General features: G+C 20.9%; 1 protein-coding gene across 2 annotated transcripts; it reads right to left on the bottom strand.

Annotated features, from left to right (window-relative positions):
* Positions 1-1,147: 1,147 nt before the first annotated feature.
* LOC129615453 (probable nuclear hormone receptor HR38) lies at positions 1,148-23,725 on the bottom strand. 2 transcript variants are annotated; one of them, XM_055530673.1, is made up of 4 exons: positions 23,659-23,725; positions 2,738-3,652; positions 1,634-2,660; positions 1,148-1,532 (listed from the first exon to the last, which is right to left on the bottom strand). In XM_055530673.1, the coding sequence occupies exons 2-4, from the start codon at positions 3,398-3,400 to the stop codon at positions 1,276-1,278; spliced, it is 1,947 nt and encodes a 648-aa protein (XP_055386648.1). In that variant the 5' UTR covers positions 3,401-3,652; positions 23,659-23,725; the 3' UTR covers positions 1,148-1,275. The 2 variants fall into 2 exon arrangements, with proteins under 2 accessions (XP_055386648.1, XP_055386649.1); XM_055530674.1 differs by lacking the exon at positions 23,659-23,725 and adding an exon at positions 11,648-11,754.
* Between the last annotated feature and the right edge of the window lie 477 nt (positions 23,726-24,202).

The following is a 24,202-nucleotide window of genomic DNA, read 5'->3' as shown; positions in this document are numbered from 1 at the left end:
ACTAAATTGAGAAAATGGAAACGTCATAATTTTCTTTCATTTTTCTTCAAAAGACAAAAAGTATTATACCAGGTGCTTTGTATACAAAAACTTTGCAAAGTTTTTTCAAGACCTAATAAGTCTTTTACCAGACAAACGTACTACATAATAAATATATTACAAGACACAAGTATATTATTATTATAAATGTTATTGCTATACTTACCTCGTTTTAATGGCTGCTTGAGCACTTGACTTGAAATCATATCGAAACTTGAGCTGTTTACTATGTCAGTTTAAAAGTGTCGCAAAATGGCGTTTAGCTATTATATTACAAGTCATTAAGTACATATGTACATTTCCAAGTAAAATAAGTAAAGTTTGATAAACTCGAGTGAAACCGGCTTCAAATCAATAACGTTTATATGGACATGAGATAGGTTTCAAGTACGATTGAAGCTGCTATATAAACGGTAAAATTGATCTTGTTTCAGTAAGTTATATCTTTCAATTTTATTGTATTTATACCTTTGATTTTACGTCTTTAACGACCATATAATTAGCTGGTTAGTTCGAATTTAATTCTTCAAAAATGTCTTAATTTTTTAGTACTCCGGGTGTGCTTGAAAAAGAAGTGTTTTGGAATGTATAAGTTTCGAGTTAAGGACTGCAATTTTCATTAGTTTAACTTAATGGTTATTCAAATTCAAAAACTGCAGAAGCTTTTCAACTTGGTATAAGAGATTCAATAGTTCTCGTATCTGAAAATTATGAACATTTTGCATTCGCATATTTTATTAATAAATTAAAACAAATAATTTTTCATAGATTTTTTAATAATATGTAATATATAATATATATACGCTTCAATAAAAAATTTTCTTTGTACCATCGGTTTAAAATAAAAATAAAATTATGTTAACAATTAAAATTATTTAGGTGTAGAAATCACAAAAACTTGTAAATAAATTAACGACAATTCATTATTATTTAGTTTCCTTCTCATTTTTTTTTCATTTTTAAGCAATAAATACTGGACAAAAAATAGGTGACATTAAATATATTTTTATATGATATATATTTATGTATATATTTTCTACTTATTAATAATATTTTTGTATTTTATTTTCTTAATTTAAAAATATTTTTTTTTCTTATTTTATCAATAACATCATATACATATATGGGTACAATTTGTGTACATGTACATATATAAAATATTAAATTTTTTCTTTTGAATTAATAACTATTAATTATTAATTACATATAATTACTTTATATGTATGTATATTTAATTTAAAACGGGAGGCTGGAAACAAACATGTTCTCAATAAGTGTAGGTGGAGGAATTAAGTCTTCTAGCTTAAGATAAAATATCCGCTGTAATCCTTGTAAACTTAAAGATCTAAGTTCGGGAAGTTTTCCTAATAATCTACTAAAATACTGTGGTTTTTTCTGTGCATCTGTATTATATGTAATATGATCCCTTAAACTGTTAATAATACGCATCTGTAATTGTTCAACTTTCTTTGGTTCTCGTAAACCATGTCGCTCTAAAATAAAGAATTAAAAGAAATTTTTAATTAAAAAAATTCTTTTTTTTTTTTTAAATCTTCAGTATTTGTGTATGTATGTATATATGTACTTCAATTACCTGTAACTAAAGTGAGAGCACAAAGACAAGCAAACGATGATATGTCCATGTCTAATTCATGTATACTTTTACTAAATTCAAGTATGCCATTTAACCAATCACCAAATGATTGTTGACATTGATTTTTTGATAGCACCATTCCGTTACAAAATGTTAAATTATTATCATCTGGTTTTATTCTATATGATAATCTTAAAACAAATAATTCAAGTGATGCAGATTGAAATAATAAATCTTGATCATGTTGACATAAGTTTGAATAACCTGGTATTTTATCCTTAAATATTTTTATAATGTCAACTGATTTAGCAACTAAATCATAAAATTGTTTAACATATTCAGCTTCATTAATTTCATCATCTGACATAAATTCATCTGGTTGATATTTACTATAATCCATTTGCGAAAAATTTGGATTACTGTCAATATATGCTTTAGCCAATGCTGATAACATTGATATCGGTGATCTTGATGGAATTTCCATATTTTGTTTTGATGGCAATCGGCCCCTTCTACCTTTTAAAGAATCTGTGCGTACAACTTCTCTTACCATTCCAACAGATAAACATTTTTGAAAGCGACAAAATTGACACCTATTGCGCCTCCTTTTATCGACTGGGCAGTTTCTGTTTGCTAAACAAACATATTTTGAACTTTTTTGAACAGTTCGTTTAAAAAATCCTTTGCAACCTTCACACGTACGTACACCGTAATGTTGACATGCTGCCTTATCACCACATACTGCACAATGTAATGAATATTTAGTACTGCTTAAATTGCTCTCTTGCAAATTTGTATATTGTGATGAATTTATTTCAGTATCAGGAACTGGTGAAATAATTTCTGTTTTATTAACACATTTTGATGGTGCTGAAGTTAATTCAATTATATCTTTGCAATTATCATTAATAATTGGCCCATTTAAAATTTTATTATCGAAGCTTGGACAAGAAGCGGTAATAGTTTCATTTTCAGATGTAACAGAAAAGTTTGATAAAGAGAAGCGATCAAATGTTGTATCACTAGGCTAAAAATAAGAGAATAAGGTTGATTTGTATATTAATAATTTATATAGGCTTAATATGAAAAATTAATAATATTTACCATGAGCTGTTGAGTTTGATATGATGAATAAAATTCTTCAATTTCTTCATTAAAATCATTAGTTGTATGTAATTGATCTGAGCAATTTGTAATTGCTGTTACAGATTGATGATGATTTTGCATTATATTCTGATTATTAGCATTGTTATTATTATTGTTACTGATATTATTATTATTATTGCTATTTATGCTATTGTTGTCATTATTACACATAAAATTATTATTTATTGGAGTAGGTAATGATTTTTCACCAATATTTTTCAAAGAATATGTTTCATTAAAGCTAGGTAATAAAGAGTTTGTTATAAAACTCGTTGGAGAATATGATGTTGCTTTTTGTATTTCCCTGTGAGGATTTTTTTGTTCATGTTTTAATATTTCTGGATCACTATATGATCTAATTGGCATAAAGTTAGTTGTACCAAATGTATTATCAAAATTTTCATTACGAAAATTTGTATGCCAATAATTTCTTTTTTGATCAGAAAATAAATCGAATACATTTGTTGTCGTTGCAGTTGTTGTTGTTGTATCTCTCTCGAATCCTTTATTAAATATTCCATTTAAATGGAAACAATTATTTAACGAAATTGGATCCTCCATTAAATTGCTTGATATAAAATTATCAGACGAAACTGCGTCAAAATCAGAATCGGCAGTCATATGTTTGTTTTTTATTTTTTATTTTTGGTTTTTCGTATTTATTTTTTTTATAATATTTCTATTTTTTTTTTATTTAAATCCTAATATACATATATATTTATATATATATATGTATATATATAATTGTATGCGTTTATTCTACGTATTTATTTTTCCTTTACTATAAGTCTTTCTTTTATATTTTTTTTTCTTCTTTCTTTGAAGATTTTTTTTTTCTTAATTTACCATATTCTAAAAAGCTTTTCAAATCACCTGAAAAATAAATAGAAATTAAAATTTAATAAACTATTTTTAATAAATTACTAAATTAAATTAATTTAATTCGTTAATTTTAATTTATCTATAAGTATTATATAAATCTAATAGTAATTTAAAGTGCCAGTGTTATAATTATTGAGTATTCATTATAAAAGGGGACTCTCTTAAATTGAAGATCAGTAATAATTTTACAATTTTTTAAATTTTACATTGAAATTTTCAGTTCCTATGGAAAGATTTTAAATTTGAGCGATTACATATAGGTAATATTGATTTATTATAAGAAATAAATTGCTAAGATTTTAACGTTTGTAGCATTCTAATTTGTTATCATAGCCATTTGAATCTCAATATTCATATATGTATGTATTAATTATTAATAATTAACTCTGTTTTTTTTTAAATTTATTAATATTAAAATTACTTATAATAGAATATTAATAATTATTAATTTATAAAAATTAAAAATCTTTTAATATTTTGTGCGTTATATTTGTTGCTAAAATAAAACAGTATTAATTGTCTAACCTGAAAGTATGCAATTAATTACAAGAATATACGTAATAGTATAGAATGCCAAGTACTGAATTTGTTTTTGTTTTACTGACTTTTATATTAATACTCCGTTTCCATTAAAAAAACGTCATAACATAATTAAATTAATTATATATTTAAATTAATAAATTTATTGATCTAATATTTTATTATTAAGTAAACGATTTAAAACTCGGATTATAAAGTATAATAATAGTTAATTTCTTTCAGATTCTAAAAAAATTCTTCAATGTTTCTTTCAGATTGCTTTTTTTCTGATTTATTCACATTTTTACGCGTGGTTCATTTGATCAACGTTACATCGACAAATCGATTTAATTTCGTTTGTTTTAATCGATTCATTAAGGCGAGAGATTCACGTTCGAACAACGCTTTAATCAAGGATTTAGTGATTTAAATAAAGTTTTCCTGATAGTTACTCGGTTATATAACAATTAGAATATGTAAATAAAGATAAACAAAAAATAATTATAAAATAATCAAATTTAAACTAATTGCTCTCTTAATAAATTCGAATTATATTGAAATTATTTCTTTAATTATAACTTAAAATTAATAACCATAATTAAAATATTTGACATAATTTTTATAGCAGATTTTGCCTCCTTTTATAAAATATCATAAATATTTATACATATATATATACACTTATATATGTATTCAAATTATATGCATATTCTTTTATGAAGAGTGTACATGTACCTAAATGTAATGATGCTTATGACTTAAAATAAATAAAACAAAAAATACATATTGACCCGGTATAAGAAAAGACTATTTTTGTTTTTAAAAATTATTTTCAAATTTTATTTTTATACATAAATTAAGAATTAATTTCATATGGTTGTGTTTTTGGTGTTTAACGTAATTTTGAATACGTAAATTTTGTATATTGAAATTTTTTGATAATGCTTTTTTTTTGGTTTCTTTTAATTTTATTTTTATATAAATAACAATATAATTCTTTTTTTATTCTGAAAGATTTTTCTCACGTGAAATTATATTTGAAATAAATTTTATAAATCATAATATATTGTGAGCATCATAATAACAAACATCCGTACTTATACATATTATTTATAAATTAATATTCTGTCTATATACAAAAAATTTTATATTTTCTTGAATGTTCGTAATTAATTTGATGTTTTATATATACATATATGTATTTCAATGAATAGTATATAAATATATTTATATATATATATTATAAGCGCATACGAATAATAGAATGCGTGCGTAATTTTTGTTTTCTGATTTCTTTTTATAATTTGAAAAAAAAAAGCAAATGGAATAAAAAAGTATAATAAGAGTTTGGTATGATTGCGTATTCGTATCATGTGTGATTATATTAGATATGTACGTATTTTGTATAGATTGTGTATAAGCATAATTATATACATATTTGTATTATTTATATATTTAATACATAATATTATTGATAATTTAATACATAAACTGTTCATTTAACCATTTTAAAACATCCCGCTATGGTTTCTAAAAAAAAAATTTTTGAAAATGTATAAACCTTGGAAAGTTACAGGAAATTTTTCGATTCCTTTTAAGTTCTATTTCACTAAAATTGGAAGTTGGTAAATGTAGTTATAAACATACGTATTGTTGAAAAGGTCTCAGCGAAATCTCTAACTCTTTTTATGAGATTTTTTGAAATTGATACCTGTAAGGTCCTAGGACCTGAAATAAATTAGTTCAGAAAAGAAACATGTTGAATAGGAGTTCTATGCATTATGTATATGTAAATTTTGTATAATATAGATTTGATATAGATTTTATTAGTTTTAAGAAAAAATTTATTAAAAGATCACTTCATTTTGTTCTCAAATCGCAGGAACGCGCGACTATTTAGCTGGTTTTATTATAAATTTATAACTGTATATAATTAAAATTTAACAAAATTTCAGAAAATATTTACGTTTACAATTAAAAATACTATTGTGAAAAAGAAAACAATTTTTTAATTTTTAAAAATAACAAATAACTCAAGAAATAGAATATTAATAATAAATATATGTATAAATAAAATAGGAAAACAAAACATCAAACGTATTTTAAAACATATAAATCTTACATATGTTTGTACATAAGTACCATATGTAAATTAAATTTGGTAATAATCATGTTTATGCAATTAATTTATAATAAATGTTTACAAATAATTATCTACGTATGTATATCGTAACATTGCCGTCTTTTTCATATACATATGTAGACATGTACTATATAATATATGTATTATAATATTGTTTTTTCTTGGTTGCTCTTAAGTTCCAATAAATTTCGATGGTGAAAGACTTTATTCTATATTTAAAATTTAATTTTGATTTTCTTGTTTATTTGTTTTTTCTTCTAGTTTTTTAAAGAATTCTGTACTACAGAGATTTGGTATTTTCAATGACGTATATTTATCTACAGTAAAAATATTATTTATAAAATAAGAAAAGGAAAAAAAGAAAAATGAGAAAAAGCTTCAAATGAATTTTTTATATATGAAAAATATTATTTTTCGTAATTTGGTTTTTTTTCTTTTCAAAATGACGTATGGATTTGACGAATACAAAATTATATTATTTTCATAATATACATAATACATATGTACATATATAAGTGTGTATATACAGAAAAATATTTAAGATAACTAATAATAAAATAATGAAGGTAAAGATTTTCAGATATTTTTGGATTGAACCATCTGATAATGATGATTATTTCTGGCAATCTAATTATTCAAATACGTATATAAATAACTTTAAGAAAAAATTTATGTTTGTTTGTTTGTATATGTACATAGTTTTACCTTAACAAATTTTCTTGTTTTTATTTCTATTTAATGAAATATTTTTATGTGATTAATTTCGCTATTTATAAAAGAAAATAATTTTAAATACATATATGTACATATATAAAGATATTTATGCATATACATATATTTATATAATGTATGTGCATAATTCTAATAATTCAAAATATCCGACAATATAATTAAAACTAAGATATTGAATTTTTTTATTCTAATAAATAAATATTAAAAATTTAATATTAAAATTTGCAAAATGCAGATTCTGCATTCCATTTTGGAATAAATAACATTTCAATCAGTTAACGGAGTAAATTTGGTACATACATAGTAGTTTATAATTGGAACGTAGTTACGTACATATATATATATATATATATATAATTAATCATTACAAATTTTGAATATTAAAAATATATATATATGCATTCAAACAAATATTAATTGTATATATAAAAATTATTAAAACGTAGGTATATATACTCGAATAATTGCAATTTAATCTTTAAGCGAAGGCCATCATGTGCTCAATCACTGTATTCCTAATTAGTTTAAATTTTTCTATACCGAATGCCAAACATTATTGGAAGAGCATTTTCGATGGGATAGAAAAATAAAATTCGCCCTTATAGTAAAGTTCAAATACTAAAATATTTCACACTAATTATACATATAAATAAGGAAATATGCGACATATATAAATATGAAACATACAAATATGAAACATAATTTATTAATTTTTTTGATATATATAAATTTTATTAATATTTCTAATTTCATTATAAATCTCTTTCATCTCTTTCATATACGATTTAATTTAATTATTATTTACAGGTTTTTTTTAAATTACATTATAATACACAGACATATATATACATTGTAAATCGTAAATACAAATTTTACATATTATTCCTTTTAATATTATTTTATTCCAATGTTAATACACCTATTTTTGATATGGGTTGAAAATTCGGCTAATTAAATCACATATGAATATATTTTGTATATAATATTACGAGTGAATATATATTAAATTTCATTTATATATATTTATTATATATAAAAAAAATATGACGACAACTTATGACGGAATAGTTGATGTCATCATTTTATTCATATATAGCAATAACTATATTATATATAACGTATATGCGTGTATAAAAATAAAAGTATATAAAGAAAATCGATAATCACGCGTATTATAATTTTTACACATGTTATACATGTAAATTGTAATATATATTTAATTATACGTACATGAGAACATATTTTACTTTAATAAAATTATAATAATGAAAATAGATTTTACAATTTTTCCATGCTTGTACGCATTAAAGTAGAATAAATATAAGAATGAGATCTTAATCAAATTTCAGATAAAGAATTGTGATCAATTAATTATAGTTAGTTTTCCTTACAATTTCATTCTAGAAAACTGTTTAAGCATTTTAAAGTAATCAAAAAAAAAATTAGCTTTATTGCTAAATAAACATAAGGTCTGAAATCTAAAAGAAGCCTCCTTTTAATTTTAAACTTAAAGTTTTTCACTTATAAAACCAAACCACTATATAATAAATATTCCTGCTATATCACTATATATATATACTAAATAACTATATATTTAATATATTATTATTACAAACTAACTATAAACTATCAAATTATTTTATTAAACTTACTTATTATTTTATATCACTATTATTTTTTCCACAAAATATTCTTGTTTATTATAATATTTTCTTTAAGGATATATATACATGTACATATGTATTTGTTTGCCTGTAGGTACAATGTATATTTATGTACATATATTTATTGTACATATATGTAATATTGAAATAAAAATTTTTCTAGCGAAATCCGTTTGTATTTCAGAATTGACGATATTAAAAATTGTTGTCAGAAATTTAAATATATGTACATATATTATGTATATAAATAGTAACTGCATAGAACTGTACTGTAAATAACTGTATACAATATTAATTTAAATTTCCACTGTTTTACAAATTATAGTATGTATGTATAGTAAATTTTGTATTTTCATTATCACACTTGAAAATTTATTTTAAATTTTATATTTTTTTTTTTGCTAGATCATGTATGACAGTTTTCTTTTAAAGAAATATTCCAAAAAAGCAAAGGTACATATGTGTATATGAAAATATTAATTTTTAATTTTTCCATGTTTTTAACTGAAAGAGTATTTTTTAATTAATTTATATATTTATATGATAATATATACATGAGCAGAACGAGTATAACATAATAATTGTTTCCGAGTAAAAACACACCACGCATATTTTTTAATTTCAATAAAAAATTTTTAAGAATTTTAGTATTCAAGTTTTGTTAATAAAACAAAATTTTGAGAAAATTGCCGCTTTCTCCATATATACATTACGTAAAATTCCACTATATATAAATATGTCTAATTCTCAACTATAAGGAAACAAACTGTATGTTTTATTTTTTAATTTCAATTTGAAAATTATTCACACAGAAAATATTAATTTTACTTATGTATATTTTATAATATATATTTTGTAGATAAATGTTCCACTGGTTTCCAATGGAAATTCACTTAATACACTTTATATCCGTAATAAATAATCCGAGAATAAGTTATATATTTAAGTATGAATCCTAAAATTTACTATAAGAAGTAACAACAGGTTCAAGAAGAAAAATGATAGTATAATTGAAAATTTTTATGAACAAATATATATATCACCTTTTATATATGTATGTAAATATGTGTAAAAATTATTTCAAAAAATATTTTTTCTTCAATATTTCCACTTGTATAAAATCCTATTTTTTTTTTTTGTGAATTTTTTTTCACTTTTCTATTTCACTAAAATATTTTATATTTTGCTTAAATATATATTCACAAAAAAAAAAATAATTTTTTTTCCTCTTTGGTTTTTAAGTCTTATTTCCGACACTTGCTGTTTGCAACTAAATATTTTTCATTCGATGCGGCAGTATAAAAACAAAATTTTTCTTCTAATATCCTTTTATTTTTAGTTCATTTTTTTCGTGTATACATAAATAATGACGTCATTAATTTTTTGTATTCTTGTTTAAATATTTATTCTTATATTATTCGATGTCTATACGTCATTGTTTCATATCGAATTTTTAATATACGACGTCATTGTTTCAAAACGTGGGCAAATATTCAAAGTGTTTCATATTTCATATTTTGAGAGAATTTATTAAAAATTTTCATATAATATTGTATAGATATTTTTGATGATGTCATCGTTTCTTTTCTTAAAATATTGAGAGTTTTAATGACATCATTGAACTCTTTTATATTTAGATATTATTGAAATATATATAGATATATGTATATATATATATATATATAGAGATAAGAGAAAATATAAAATAGCCGGTATACATAAATTTTTGTTTATGTTTCTTCTATAAATATGCGTTTCTATATTATTTTGTTCCTGTTGTGTACATATTTCAAATGTATGTATGTATATTAAGAAGTATGACGTCATAGATGCAAAATAATTAATATAACCGCATATAATATATTGTGTTCATCGATCATATCAATGTGATGTCATCAATTTTTAAGATATTTTCAGATATATTATACTTACATACATACATACATTGCATATACCGGCATATTATGTGGTAGCCGTATGTTATTTTAGATTTAACATACAGAATTTTACGTCATCGTTTTCTTTTCTACTTAATTCCAAAAAAAAAAAATGATAAAAGAGAGAGAAAATCAATAATATAAAGTGAATACGAAATATTAAAACAATGACATCATAGTTTTTCGTTTTTTTGTTTAAAAATAATATTTATTTTTAACTTGTATATGGAGAAAATTTGTTAACAATTTATTATTAATTTCTTTATAATGACGTCATCAATCAATTGTGAATAACATATAAACAATAATAACAAAAACTAATATCACACTGATTTATTTTGTTTTTTTTTCTCTCTCTGTAAATTTTTTTAAGAAATTCATAAATTACTTTAAAATTTTTTATTTTTAATTTTAACATAAAAAAATTATGCATGTATAAATTAAAAACTTGATTTGATTTTAAAATTTCCACTAATAAAATAATATATAAATAGATAATTTGTGAAATATATTTAATATTTCTAAAATACACAATATAAAATCAAAAAAATTATAAAAAATTCCAATTATAAATTTTATTAAAAAAAAAAAAGAATTAATGTATTTTATCACATTAAATCAAATGAAAAACATTGGTAATTTTTCATTTGAAACATAAAGGTGCAAAAATATATTGAATATTTTCATATACATATACTTATATATGAATATATTTTTATAATTAGGAAAATATTTTGGCAATAATAAAAGAATTTATATTATATTGCGTATATATGTATGACGTATGTATGTCTATGAAACACGTGTATGTATTTATGTATTCATAAAAATTAAAATATTTTTAATAACACTAGATAACAAACAAATTGTGATTTAATTAATTAAGGAAAAACAGAAAATCATTTTGAAAATTGAATAATGTTTTTGAAACAGAAATAAAAAAAAAATTTGTGTGAAATTTTGTATTTGTTTTCAATAATTTTTAAATTACCAAGCACTTATTAAAATTTAATTAAATTTTCCAATATTTAATATACAAAATTTTTTTATTTTTAATTCTTCATAAAGATTTTTGAATAGAAGAAAACAAAATTTTTATATTTGACGGCGGCCGGTTGTGTACAATTTTCACATGTAACTAAGAAAAAAAACATTTTTTTATTCTTTTCTTCTTTTATTTTCATTTTATATAAAGGTACACTTAAGAAAATTTTTCGGAGGTACGAGCCAATTTTATCCTGTTTAAATATAGAAAAACATAAAAACAACAAAAAAAAAGCACATTCATTATAATGTAGAATCGGCGTCATACATAATACATAATTGTATATATATAGCTACTATATAATTGTGTATATACATATATAGCATAATTTATTTATGTATTTTTACATTTGATTTAAAATTCAATGGCGTCATTATATACTACATTTTATAGCAGATATTCTAATATTATGTATACAGAAAATTCAAATAATGTAATACACAATGTATACAATATAAAATATTTAAGTATACGCATGTATATAATATATAATTTAATAGATATAAGTTTTGATTATAAAAATTGATTCTTTATTATATATATATAAAATTTATTATATATTATGTACATATGTATATATAAGTACCATTATACAGGTATGGCTACCGTATCTGTCTCCGTTCTTTTCCGTTTTAATACTTTAAAACTTTATATAAATTTTGAATTTGATAAATTAAAAATTTTAAATTTATATTAGTAATGAATAATTGAATTTATATGAATAAAATGTTTAAAATATATAAAAGAGTGTTTTTTTTTTAAATTAGCTCCAACTCCATTATTAGCGTATAGATATGCGAAATATTTTAAAAATTTTTAAGAAAGTAATTTGCTTAAACTCAACTCATTTGTCGAACTAGAAATTTCACAAATTTTATAACTAATTTAATTGATTTCGCTAATTATTAATTCAAAAAAATTCTTATTTTAAAATTCAATTTTTATTTTTTAATTAAATATTATTCCATATATACGTATACATTTTAATATGAATTAATATGAGTAAATTAATTTTTATATAAACTATAAAAATACTTTGAATAATATTAAAAATTGTTCATTCTCATTATAATTGTTATATAGTATATATATCGTAATAATACCGTTATAATTGATAATATTCAAAAACCATATAACAATTAAGAATATAATTATATGTAATCATATGCAACTAAGAAAGCATTTTTTAATGCATAAAATGTGTTGCATATTTTTAATTAAATATTTATGTTACGCTTGTTGTTTTTTAAGTTTATGATTTACACTGATTATGCACTTGAATATTTTGATATATAATTAGACACCAAATAATCATAAATAATAATACATAATTTGCAATATTTTACTCACATTAAAATTTAATATTATGATTTTTGTATAATAAAGTTTCTGCTAAAATTATTTTTTCCCAAAAATGCAATATTATGGATGTATATATGTATGTACACAAAAATTGCAACAATATCAATTTATCTCGCCTCCTTTCAAATTTAAATTTTAATTTAATATCAAAAATTTTGTAAATATGCCGAATATTATTGTTTTTTCTTTCTTTTATTAATTATCTTTAATAGTGTATATTATAGAATTATTTCTGTTATACAAAAAAATATTTTATTAGTTTCAAATATTTGAAATATTTTATTTTTTTTTTTTAATTTAAATAAGGATAACTATTTTCTTTTTATAATTCAACTGATCCTTCTAATAGTTCTAATGCAACTAGAATTAAAATCTCTTAAAAAAATTTTTTTTTTAATATACCTACAAAATTTTCTCTATGTACATTTTTATGTATATAATAATATATAAACATGATATATAACGTTTAAAATACATACATTCAAAATAATAAATGAAAAAGAAAATGAAAAAAAAAATTAAGCATGGAAACAGAATATTTTAACATTAATGACGTCATGTCTATTTATTATTTTTGTATATAAAAGAGAAAAATTAAAATAGAGAAGAAAAGATAAAAAAGCAAAAAAAAAAAAACAATGTCACTAAGGAGAAATTATTTGTTTTCGTGAGTGACGTCATATCTAGTTTTAAAAATAAATGACGCTATAAAAATATTCTTTTCTTTTTTCATTTCTCTTATATACAAAATTTATTATTTATGTTTGTACATAATATTAATATAAATGCAATTTTATTTTCTATATGTAGCGTACATTTAAAAATTTTTATTACGTCATTAATTTTAAGACTTGCGCATTTTTAGATATGAAAAGTGATTTTTATCTTTTTTCTGGTCTAAATATTTAATATTAAATCAAATACAAAAAAAAAATTTTTTCTGAAAAAATTTGTGTGTATGTATATACACATACAATAGAATAAATCAATATTATGTATGCATATAAATCATTATGTATAGACATAATAATACATATATACAAAGTTATTATTATACAACATTTGGCGGGAAATCAGAACTCATTTCACTCTGATAACATTATTTATAATTACATAATAAATTCTTGCACGTATATGTTTATATATGAATGAGAGCATATATATATATATATATATATATATTGGGTAAAATTTAAAATTGATACCTTTTTTATTGTAGGTATGTTGTAAAACAATAAAAAAAAAAACAAATTCTATTCTTTTTTTTTTTTAAATAAAACTTTCTTATTTTAGAATTTTTAAAGTTATTAATAAACAGTTATACAAAATATCGATAAGGTTTTTATTTTAAAAATAATCATAACAGAAAAGGAAGTTACGTGGGATTTGAATTTACCCATGATTCTATAGTTAATTTTATTTTTAGAAATCAAAAATTTTACTAACTTTTTCTTTTTTTTTTGTTTCTTCTATATGTTGTAATTACAATACGTAATAAAAAATCAAAATAAAACATTGATTACAAAATAGCAATAAAACAATTATAAATTTTTTAATTATAGTATAACAGTAAAGTATTATACAAGAGAAGTTTTATGTGTTTATATTGAAATGTATAAACTTTTAAACTTTAAAAATACCTATACTTAGTATTATGTAATAAATTTTGTTCTCCCCAGGTAAAATATTGCCATATAAATTTTTCGTATAACTGTTCAATAATAAAAATGTTATAAATATGAATATGAAATGCAATGCAACCAAAAAATTTTTTTAAGACATTTGCTTCCTTTTTTTTCCAAAAATTTTTAAAAGAGAGGAAATTTCAAATTTTATATGGTTTTAACTGTTATACATTTATAAAAGTTGTTTGAAAGGAAAAATGGCAGCGAAGACCATCAGAAAAATAAAAATTGCGGAAAATTGATGTTAATTTATTGAAAAAAAATTTTTTCATCATTCCATCTTTATTCTCTTCTTATTCTACTTATTCGTGTTATACGAACATTTTTTTTTTTGTAGAAAATTTTTACATGATTTTTTATAAATTTTTCATAAATAAACACACAAAATTTTTTATTGTGATACATGTACAGGGCACATGATGTGTACAATATACATACCGAATACTTTTCATAAAATTCTTTATAATTATTTCATTAAAATATTAAACTGCGTTAACATAAAATTTATAATTTTCAATATATTATATAAAATACCAGTACCTATAATTGTAAATAAAATTTTTCATTTAAAATATAATAACAATAATAGTATGCAAATTTCTTTATAAAAAGCCTTAATAAAGGTGTATACCTACATAAAATTACAAATTAAAGTAAATTACTTGGTAGGAATATCAAATTATATATAGAATGCATTGTATTATATAAAAAGGATATAAGTGGGTAGAAAAACGCCTACTGAAAATTCAACTGTATTCAGTTTACTTATGTATGATAGCAAATAATTTTATTATATAATTAAAGGATCATTTATTAAAGTAAATATATCATTATGTGTATATATGTGTATATATAACTGAAAAACAATATGTATATATAATTAATTTAGAATATAAATTGCATATTTAGAATAAAGAAATTTTTAAGTATGAACTGAAATCAAAATTGGAAAATAATTTTAATATTTGCGTTTAATTATTTAATATTACTGTAATTATTTCAATATATTTTTTTAAGTATTTAAATATTAATTTATTTATACATGAAATAAAATAATTTAAGAAGTATGCAATATATATTTATTTAAATGCATTAAAATTTTAATAAAATATTTTCATTGTTATGTGCAAATGTAATAAAAATATTAAATGAATATAAGCTATACATATATACCTATTATGTACAACCAAAACCAAAAACACAATAAAATATAAAAATGTCCTTTAAAAAAAATTAAAAGAAAAAAAAAATTTTTTTTCTATTCTCTTCCTTCCTTCTCTGTCATATTTTTTTTTTTTCATTATTATTTATACTTTTTTTAACAACTTTTCATATTAATATCTGTCGTCTCTTTTTAAAATATACATAGGTATACATATATGATTGGATTTACATGTGAATGTAGATTAATATTAGACTGTCATTTTATATGAAATGATAAATACTTTTTTTTCCTGCTCATGTCATTGCTATTTGGTAAATTGATTTTTAAATGAGTTGTCCTTGAATGATGATGATTTTATTTATACAGTATGTAGAATAATATTATGATGGTTATTATGATTGTTAATGTATGTACATATGTACATTGTGTAATGTACATGATAATTTAACAATATGTATATATATAATTATGAATTAACATGTATATAGGTATGTACATGTGTACATTAATTTAACAAAATAAATATATAAATTCATGTTAATTAGAATTGCTTTGTGGGTATACATAATATACAAATGAAACCAAATTCATATATAGAATAATGATAATCATATATACTAGTATAAAGATATCTTAACAATACATAATACACTAGTCTCTAGATATGTACATACGTTTATTTTTAATAATGTATAATTATGTATAATTGTTTTGTAAAACAGTGGTGAACCGCTAAATTTATGAATATAAAACTTTCATTAATAATAAAGATTAAAAAAAAAATTCCTTTTAAAAAAAATTAAGCCATTTGTGTAAATGGAAGGAAGTTAGGTCTAGTGGACTCTCTTAACTTCAATGCGATTAATTATTTGAATTAATTTTATAATTCACTTGATTATACTTTTGTCCTAACGATAACAATATCATTTTTGAGTTTGCTTGCGTCTTCTTTTAAAACTCTTGAGATATTCGAATTTTGTGTATGCATAGTACAATAATTTTAAAGTAATTAAGATATACACATAATAAAATCCAATTTAATTCAGAACTATAATTAGCTGTATTTGTAAATTTTTATAAAAATATTTTGATAAAATCTAAATAAAATTTTTTAATTTTTCTTGAATCGTTTTAAAATTCAATAGAATTATACTATTGTTCCGAACCGGTACATTATTAAACCACTTCTTTTATTATTACTGTTATATATATATATATAACTGTTACATATATATATTACAGTGCGTTTACTGTAATTATGTATACATTAATATATTATCAACAAAATAAACATATGCACGTATATAGTTGTAATAAAGAAATAATATATATACATAGAAAATATAAAATGTAAGTACATATTTATGTAATATATACAAAACCTATTACATACATAAATATTATTTATTTTAAATATACTTTTACTTAAGTAAATATTTAAAATTTTACAAAATGATATAATATTATATTTGTTTGTATATATAATGTAATGGAGCATCCTTACATCTACAAGTAATGTAAATAGTATAATAAATAGTTCATTACACTTAAATAGGAGCGTTAAACTTTTAATAAAATTTACTATACTCATTTTGACGCTAAATATAATTAACAGTGTAAAAGTAATTTAATTGAATTCTAGCGCCTAATTGTGATAAAAAATTCGATATTTTGTAATTTCATAGAAGTGATTATATCGAAATCAATGAGAAAAATCAAAAATGCACAAATAAATATTTTTGTAATTTTCAAAAATTAGCATACTTTTAGGGAGTTTCAGCAATTAACAGTAAAATTTTCTTTAATTTTATTAAAAGGTAAGCATTTATAAAAATTCCATATATTGGAAATTTTCCAGAACTTCATTTGTGATTTGGGAATTTGTGTCATTTGCAAATAATTTGTTGCAAATGATTGTGATTCTCATTTAATGCTGCAGCATCATGAATTTCAATTAGAATTGCTACAAGTGTGATTTTCAGTTTTTTAATTCTTTATCATTCTTCTTTTGAAAGAACAATTGTTAAGAATAATTTTAATTGTACATTTCTTTATTCTGTAAATGAAAGTGATTGACTTGATTGTCAGATTATTGACGATCTGTGAAAGTGCAGTCTTGTTATGCAACACTCGAGCTGAAACGTATAATTTTTAATTAAAAAAATTTAGAAATTCTTTTAAATGGCAGTTTCTCGTAAAAAAAACATAAATTTCTTAGAAAAAATAAATCTTCAAGCATGCATTTGCAACACACTTCTTATTGCAGAGCTAGAATTTATGGCACTTCACTCTGATTTTTGGCTAACTATTGATCAAAACGCTGATGAAATAATATTAAATGTAAAAATCAAGTTGAAATTTTTATTTCCAAAATAGTAAACGAATTTTTTTAAATTTTTATCATCGGCAAAATGTCCTTAATAAAGTTCACATGAATTGTATTTGAATAATAAAAACTCGTGCTATTCTCGTGAATAAATTTTTTGTCTCACGATTTCAAAAATTATTCTTTTCCTTTCAGTTTTATTTTATTATTTTTTTCTTTTTGTTGTTGGAGCATGTTTAAGAAAAAAAAAATCATGAAAATCAATGGCGTCATCGATTCTAAAAATTTTCTCGGTCACAATTACATTCTCATAATATTATAGAAACAATCGTAAACGTATTAAATATGTGTTTGTATAATTGTATACGAGTATGATTTTATATTAGTACATTGCATATTGTTATATTATGTGAGATAAAGAAAAAAAAAATTGGAAGGAAAAGACAATAATAAAAGAAAAAAAACAGAATAATAATTCAAGAAGAAAAAAATAATAATTTTTTGTTTTAATTTAAATTTTGAGCACGCGTAGAATAGCGTATTGTGTGTGTGAGAAACTAAATTGAAACACGTTTCCCTTTAATTTTAGTTTTTTGTTTTATTGTTAATATTCACATTTATATTTTTTGTTATGTATACATAAAAAGAAAATTGGAAAATTCAAAACAGATGTTATATCATATTAAATCTTAATTTACGTCATAAGATTGTTTTTTTTTCCTAATTTTTTCTTTTATTTTATTGATTTTAGTGTTTTTCTTGTTGTTTGGTATAGTTTCAATTTTTTTTTTTGTATTTAACATTGCGCATTTTATGCACATTATTTTTTATATTATATGCATATGTAAATCAATATACAAGCATGTAATATTTATGAATATACCTGTATGTTGATTCTATGTACATCTCTATATACATTCTATATTTATAAATATTTTATGTTTTAGTATAGAAATTTGCATATACATATTATGAGCAATTGAATTGATATATATACAATATAGATAATGTGAACACATTGCATTGCGATACCGAATTTTTCTGGTGAGAATATTAATAATAAATTTTAAATTCATAACGCAGATGTTTTTAACTGATGTTGAAAGTTCCAAAGGAATATAGTTATTGTTTGTATACTATAAAACGAAAAGAACGTATACTATAAAAGTTTCATATTATAAATTAATTAACTGATGGCAGAACATTTTTTTAAATATTTAATTGTTTCGAAATTAAATCAGATTTGCTGCTCAAAATCTACTGAATCTTATTTGATTTATTTGTTGTTATATTTTATATCAATTCAGAAAAGGTTTCCTAAAAGTATGCAAAATAAATGAAAAATTTTTTTATTAGCGTATCGAGTACAATTATTGAAACCCTGAAAATTCAATACAATTACCAACATTCCAGTTGTTAAAATACTTTTTGACTACTTTTATTATTAATTTATTATTAATCACGAAAAATTAATTACGGATTCAAGTTGGCTACTTCAATATTTAAATTTAGTAATTTTTAATTGTTGTACACTTTCTAATTAAATGAGTGTTTAATTTTATATTTATTTAATTAAAAAGAAAGTAACTGATCTAATAAATTTAATTATTGATTTAATTTTCGCTAAATTTCTATAATTTACAAGGGCAATAGTTGAATACAATAAAAGTACAATTATATACAATGAGATCAATTAAAGGCTGAACATTTTTTAAAGGAAATAACTCGGCAAAAGAAGGTGCTACAAGTAACTTTTGTTTTTCTGATAATATTTTTTAAAATTATTATAATATTAAAATTATTATAAAAAAATCATATTAATTGTATCATATACCAAAAAATTATTACTATAGAGTGTTTTAGTTACTAATTTTTTATTACCTTTTATATTTACTTATTTCAATATAAAATACAATATTAATGTTTGCGTATAGCACACATTTTATATAGATTATTAATATAAATAGAATTTATCAACAACAAGTGTTCCATTTTCTATTTACTTTAAAATTACCGATGTATAGACTAGAAGTTAATGTATGCGTCAGTGTCTTCGGGCAATTTTTTTCCCGATTTTAACAAAGATTTTGTGAAGAGATACATTTCAAAAATAGGAGTGATCAATTATTTAAAAAGAGCTACAAAACTATTCTGCCCTAGTGTCATGTTATAAGAAATGTCATTTAGTAGAAGGTTGATTTAGTAGTAATTAAGGAAATATATAACATCGATTTAAATGAAATTTTATATGTAAGTTTATTTTGGCTATGGCACGGATTGATCAACGTTTGGGATATATAAAACCTCGGGAACTGGTCATTTTTACGGACCAATTTTACATTTTTGCGTATATAAAGGGAAAAAAATTAACCAATTTCCTTGAAATTTAATATTTGAATTCGGGGTGTTTAAACGATGAATCTATAATTTTTTTGGGAAAGATCAGGGTTCAAAAACCGAACTGACGGCCGATTTTACATTTTTTACCATATCTACGGAACGGATTGATGGGATTTCTTGAAATTTTACCGAAACACAAAAGAGAGCCAACAAATAAGAGCCAAAGAAAGCTTATAAGAGAATTTCTAATAAGAGTCAAATTTACACTTTTCTATATAATATGTTAAATAAAAGTCTACCTAACTTCCACAAAATTGAAAGGAAGTGTTCAAAATTCATTTTAATAAATTTCGTAACTAAATTAGACAATACACAATGCGGCCGATAATGTGCTGATCACATTAGATTTTCTTTTTGCCACGAAAATTTTGCAAAATTTTCTTAAAATCCCTTTAGCACGGAAATGGTTTTAATTTGAGACATCTTCTCTTCAAAATATTTTATTCATTGTCCACCCTTTACCCAATGGTATATTATTAAATTACCCTATCTGATTCTAAATCAACTTGTATAAGGGTTTTATTTTTATTTATATAAAATTGTAATAAAGTTTTAATTTAATAAATAACTTGAAAAATTCAGAAAACAGACCAAACATTAGAATTTTTTATTCTTATTCCTGTTAAAATATTATTAAATAAATTTCGGATATTAACAGTAACTTTAGTGTATATACAATCTTTGCAAGATATAATTTTATTATACATAGTACAAAAAAAAACACACATACATTCTATGTATACTGCATTGAAAAAAAAGGTATAGAAGCAAAAGAAAAACTAAAAAAAAGCGAAATAAGAAATATAAAATTTAAAGATTTTTTTTTTTTTTGACATAAATCTGTATTCGTATGTGTTTACAAGGACGTTGGTGCTGCTTTTTATAAATGCTTAACATGAATATGCTTAAATGTATATATATATTTATAAATAAATGCATATATGTAAATTAAAAAAAAAAACAGGAATATTATTTGTTTAAAATAAAAAAAATACATCTATTAAATTACTATATTTTAGTAAGAGTGTGTGGGAATCTATACCTTATATTTTGTGTGTATGTGTGTATTTTTACGTACATATTATGTGTGTATATATACGATAATATTAAAGAAGACTTAAAATTTATTTTTTAATTTGAAGAAAAGGATTCAATTCGTTTTTTTTTTTCTGCTTATTTTCATTTTTATTTATGTCCTTTTAAATATAGAATCAGATTTTAATATTTATTTTTAGCTCATTTTATGCCGTGTTCATTTATATTTTATATTTAACTATATATATATATATGGACATATATTTATGTATGTAAAATGAATGTACACATAAATAGATTTTCATAAAAATTCTATTTTAAAAATTATTTTTGCAATTTTCAATTTTCTATTTTTAAAATCAGTTTTGAGAAAAAAAAAAAAAAATTAAAATAAAATAAAAGAAAAGGAGAACAATCAAAATTCATTTTTCAATTCTATAATCTGAAGATTTATTAAATTAAAATCAAATATTTTAAGTCGAAAGTTATTTATGTATATAAATATATGTTTATCACAAAAATATCATAAAAACTAAAATAAAAATGAATATACGTATATTATCCATAAGTATATAAAAAGTATATTAATTATTATGGTTGAAATTATAGCCTTAATTTTGAAGACCTAAGTGGTATATTAAGAGATTTGTCGGAAAAAATATTATCAATATTATCGTAAATATCGTTGTCTATAATTGTGAAAAATTTATTTTATTGCAATTTTGTTAATTAAAAAATCTTAAAAATTAAAATTTTTTTACAAAATTTTCTTCTTTATAAAATTTACATTTCAAAAATACAATCAAAAATATTTTATTGTTTTCCTTGTTTTCATTTCACGTCTATCCATTTTTTCATAAAGTCTATTAGATAAATGCGAGACCGTATTAGAAAATAAAATAAAAAAAATATAATTTACAAAATTTCAACTTGAGTCGACATTAATATTGAGGAATTATATAGATAAATTGTATATGCATCTACATGCCTATAAAATATTTTACTAAATATTTGTTTAACGACTATGATCATGAGCATCTGCAAAGTATTCTGCAAATTTATCGTAACCAAATACTATATTCTGGAGAAGATGGCAATATTTAAATGAAATCAATCTTCAAAAACATTTATATTAATGGTACCGTCTGGTAATCGGTAATATAATCTATTAAATTAGCTTTAAAACCGAAATTTTTTATTATTTTATTTTAATTGAATTGAATTCAGTTGCTAGAAAACACTTTAAATTTTAAATAATTTTGTTTTTTATATTTGTTATATACATATGTACATATGCAATTATTTCATAGTGCATACATACATAAATATGTTTATTCACATATATTAATCAATAAAATTTAAAGAGTGTATTTTTAATATTCATATTTAGGTATGTATTATGGGGACACTTTTACTACTAAAATTTCATATTATAGTTAATCTCCATTTATAGATTATATTTTAATTGAATTCTTTTTTGAAGAGAATCTTCATTTTTTTCTTGAATTTCAATAACAATTATAACTTTTTAAATTAATTGTGAAATCAAAATTTTGAAAATTAATAAAATATAAATAAAAAATAAATAAAATAAAATTGAAAATTAATTAAAAAATATTATTTAAACAATATTGAAATTTCATTCATGTTTATGTGGCGCAAAAATTAAATATGGTTAGTTCAGAAATTAATAAAAATTTATTATTGTTAATTAATATTGAATTCCTAAGTAATATTGAATAATTTCTTTAAGTAATATTACAATAATATGCATTTCTGCATGTTAAATTAATTCAAAGCGTTTTTTAACATTTCGCCCCAATAAGTATGCAATAAAAAAAAATTATTTTCAAATCAAAAACGGTGAAAAATTAATTTAAATTTTTTTTTTTCTGATTTGCGTTTTTGTTTTTTTTTATTATTTCTACTTTATAAATTTTATTACGTCATAGATTCACATGAAAATTGAGCTTTAAAAAATTACCTTTTTTGTGTTTAATTTTTTTTTTGTTTCGGTTTTTTTAAAATTTATTAACACTTTTTCTTCTTAAAATATTATTAAATTTAATTAAATTTTATTTTAATCTTTTTCCAATTTTAGTAATATTTTTAAATATTCAAAAAATATTAATCCTATTTAGTATTATTTCCTCTTTTTTTGTTAAATTAAATAATATATTATATCTTTAATTTGACGTAACAAATACACTGTAATCTCATATTATAAACTTCAACGATGATGTTCATAAAGCAACTAATACGTTGTTCAGCTAAAATGATTTTTCAAGAATTTCATCATCGATAATATCCTTTTTTAAAAATTTTATCGCACATGTACATTTTTCTACTAATATACAATACTTGAATAATTATTGTGCTACATATACAAATTATAAATTTATATTTAAAAAAAAGGAAAAAATTAAAAATTTAGTTGTATGTAGTGTGGGTATTTACTATAATTTTAACAATGTGTATTTTATTATTCATCAATGTGTATATTTGTGACGTCACTAATAAAATGTGAT

Source organism: Condylostylus longicornis, unplaced genomic scaffold, assembly GCF_029603195.1.
Source record: "Condylostylus longicornis isolate FDR11 unplaced genomic scaffold, ASM2960319v2 ptg000135l, whole genome shotgun sequence".
NCBI classification, from domain to species: domain Eukaryota; kingdom Metazoa; phylum Arthropoda; class Insecta; order Diptera; family Dolichopodidae; genus Condylostylus; species Condylostylus longicornis.
Note: the sequence above shows the minus strand (reverse complement) of the source record. Positions and strands in the feature narration are given on the sequence as shown.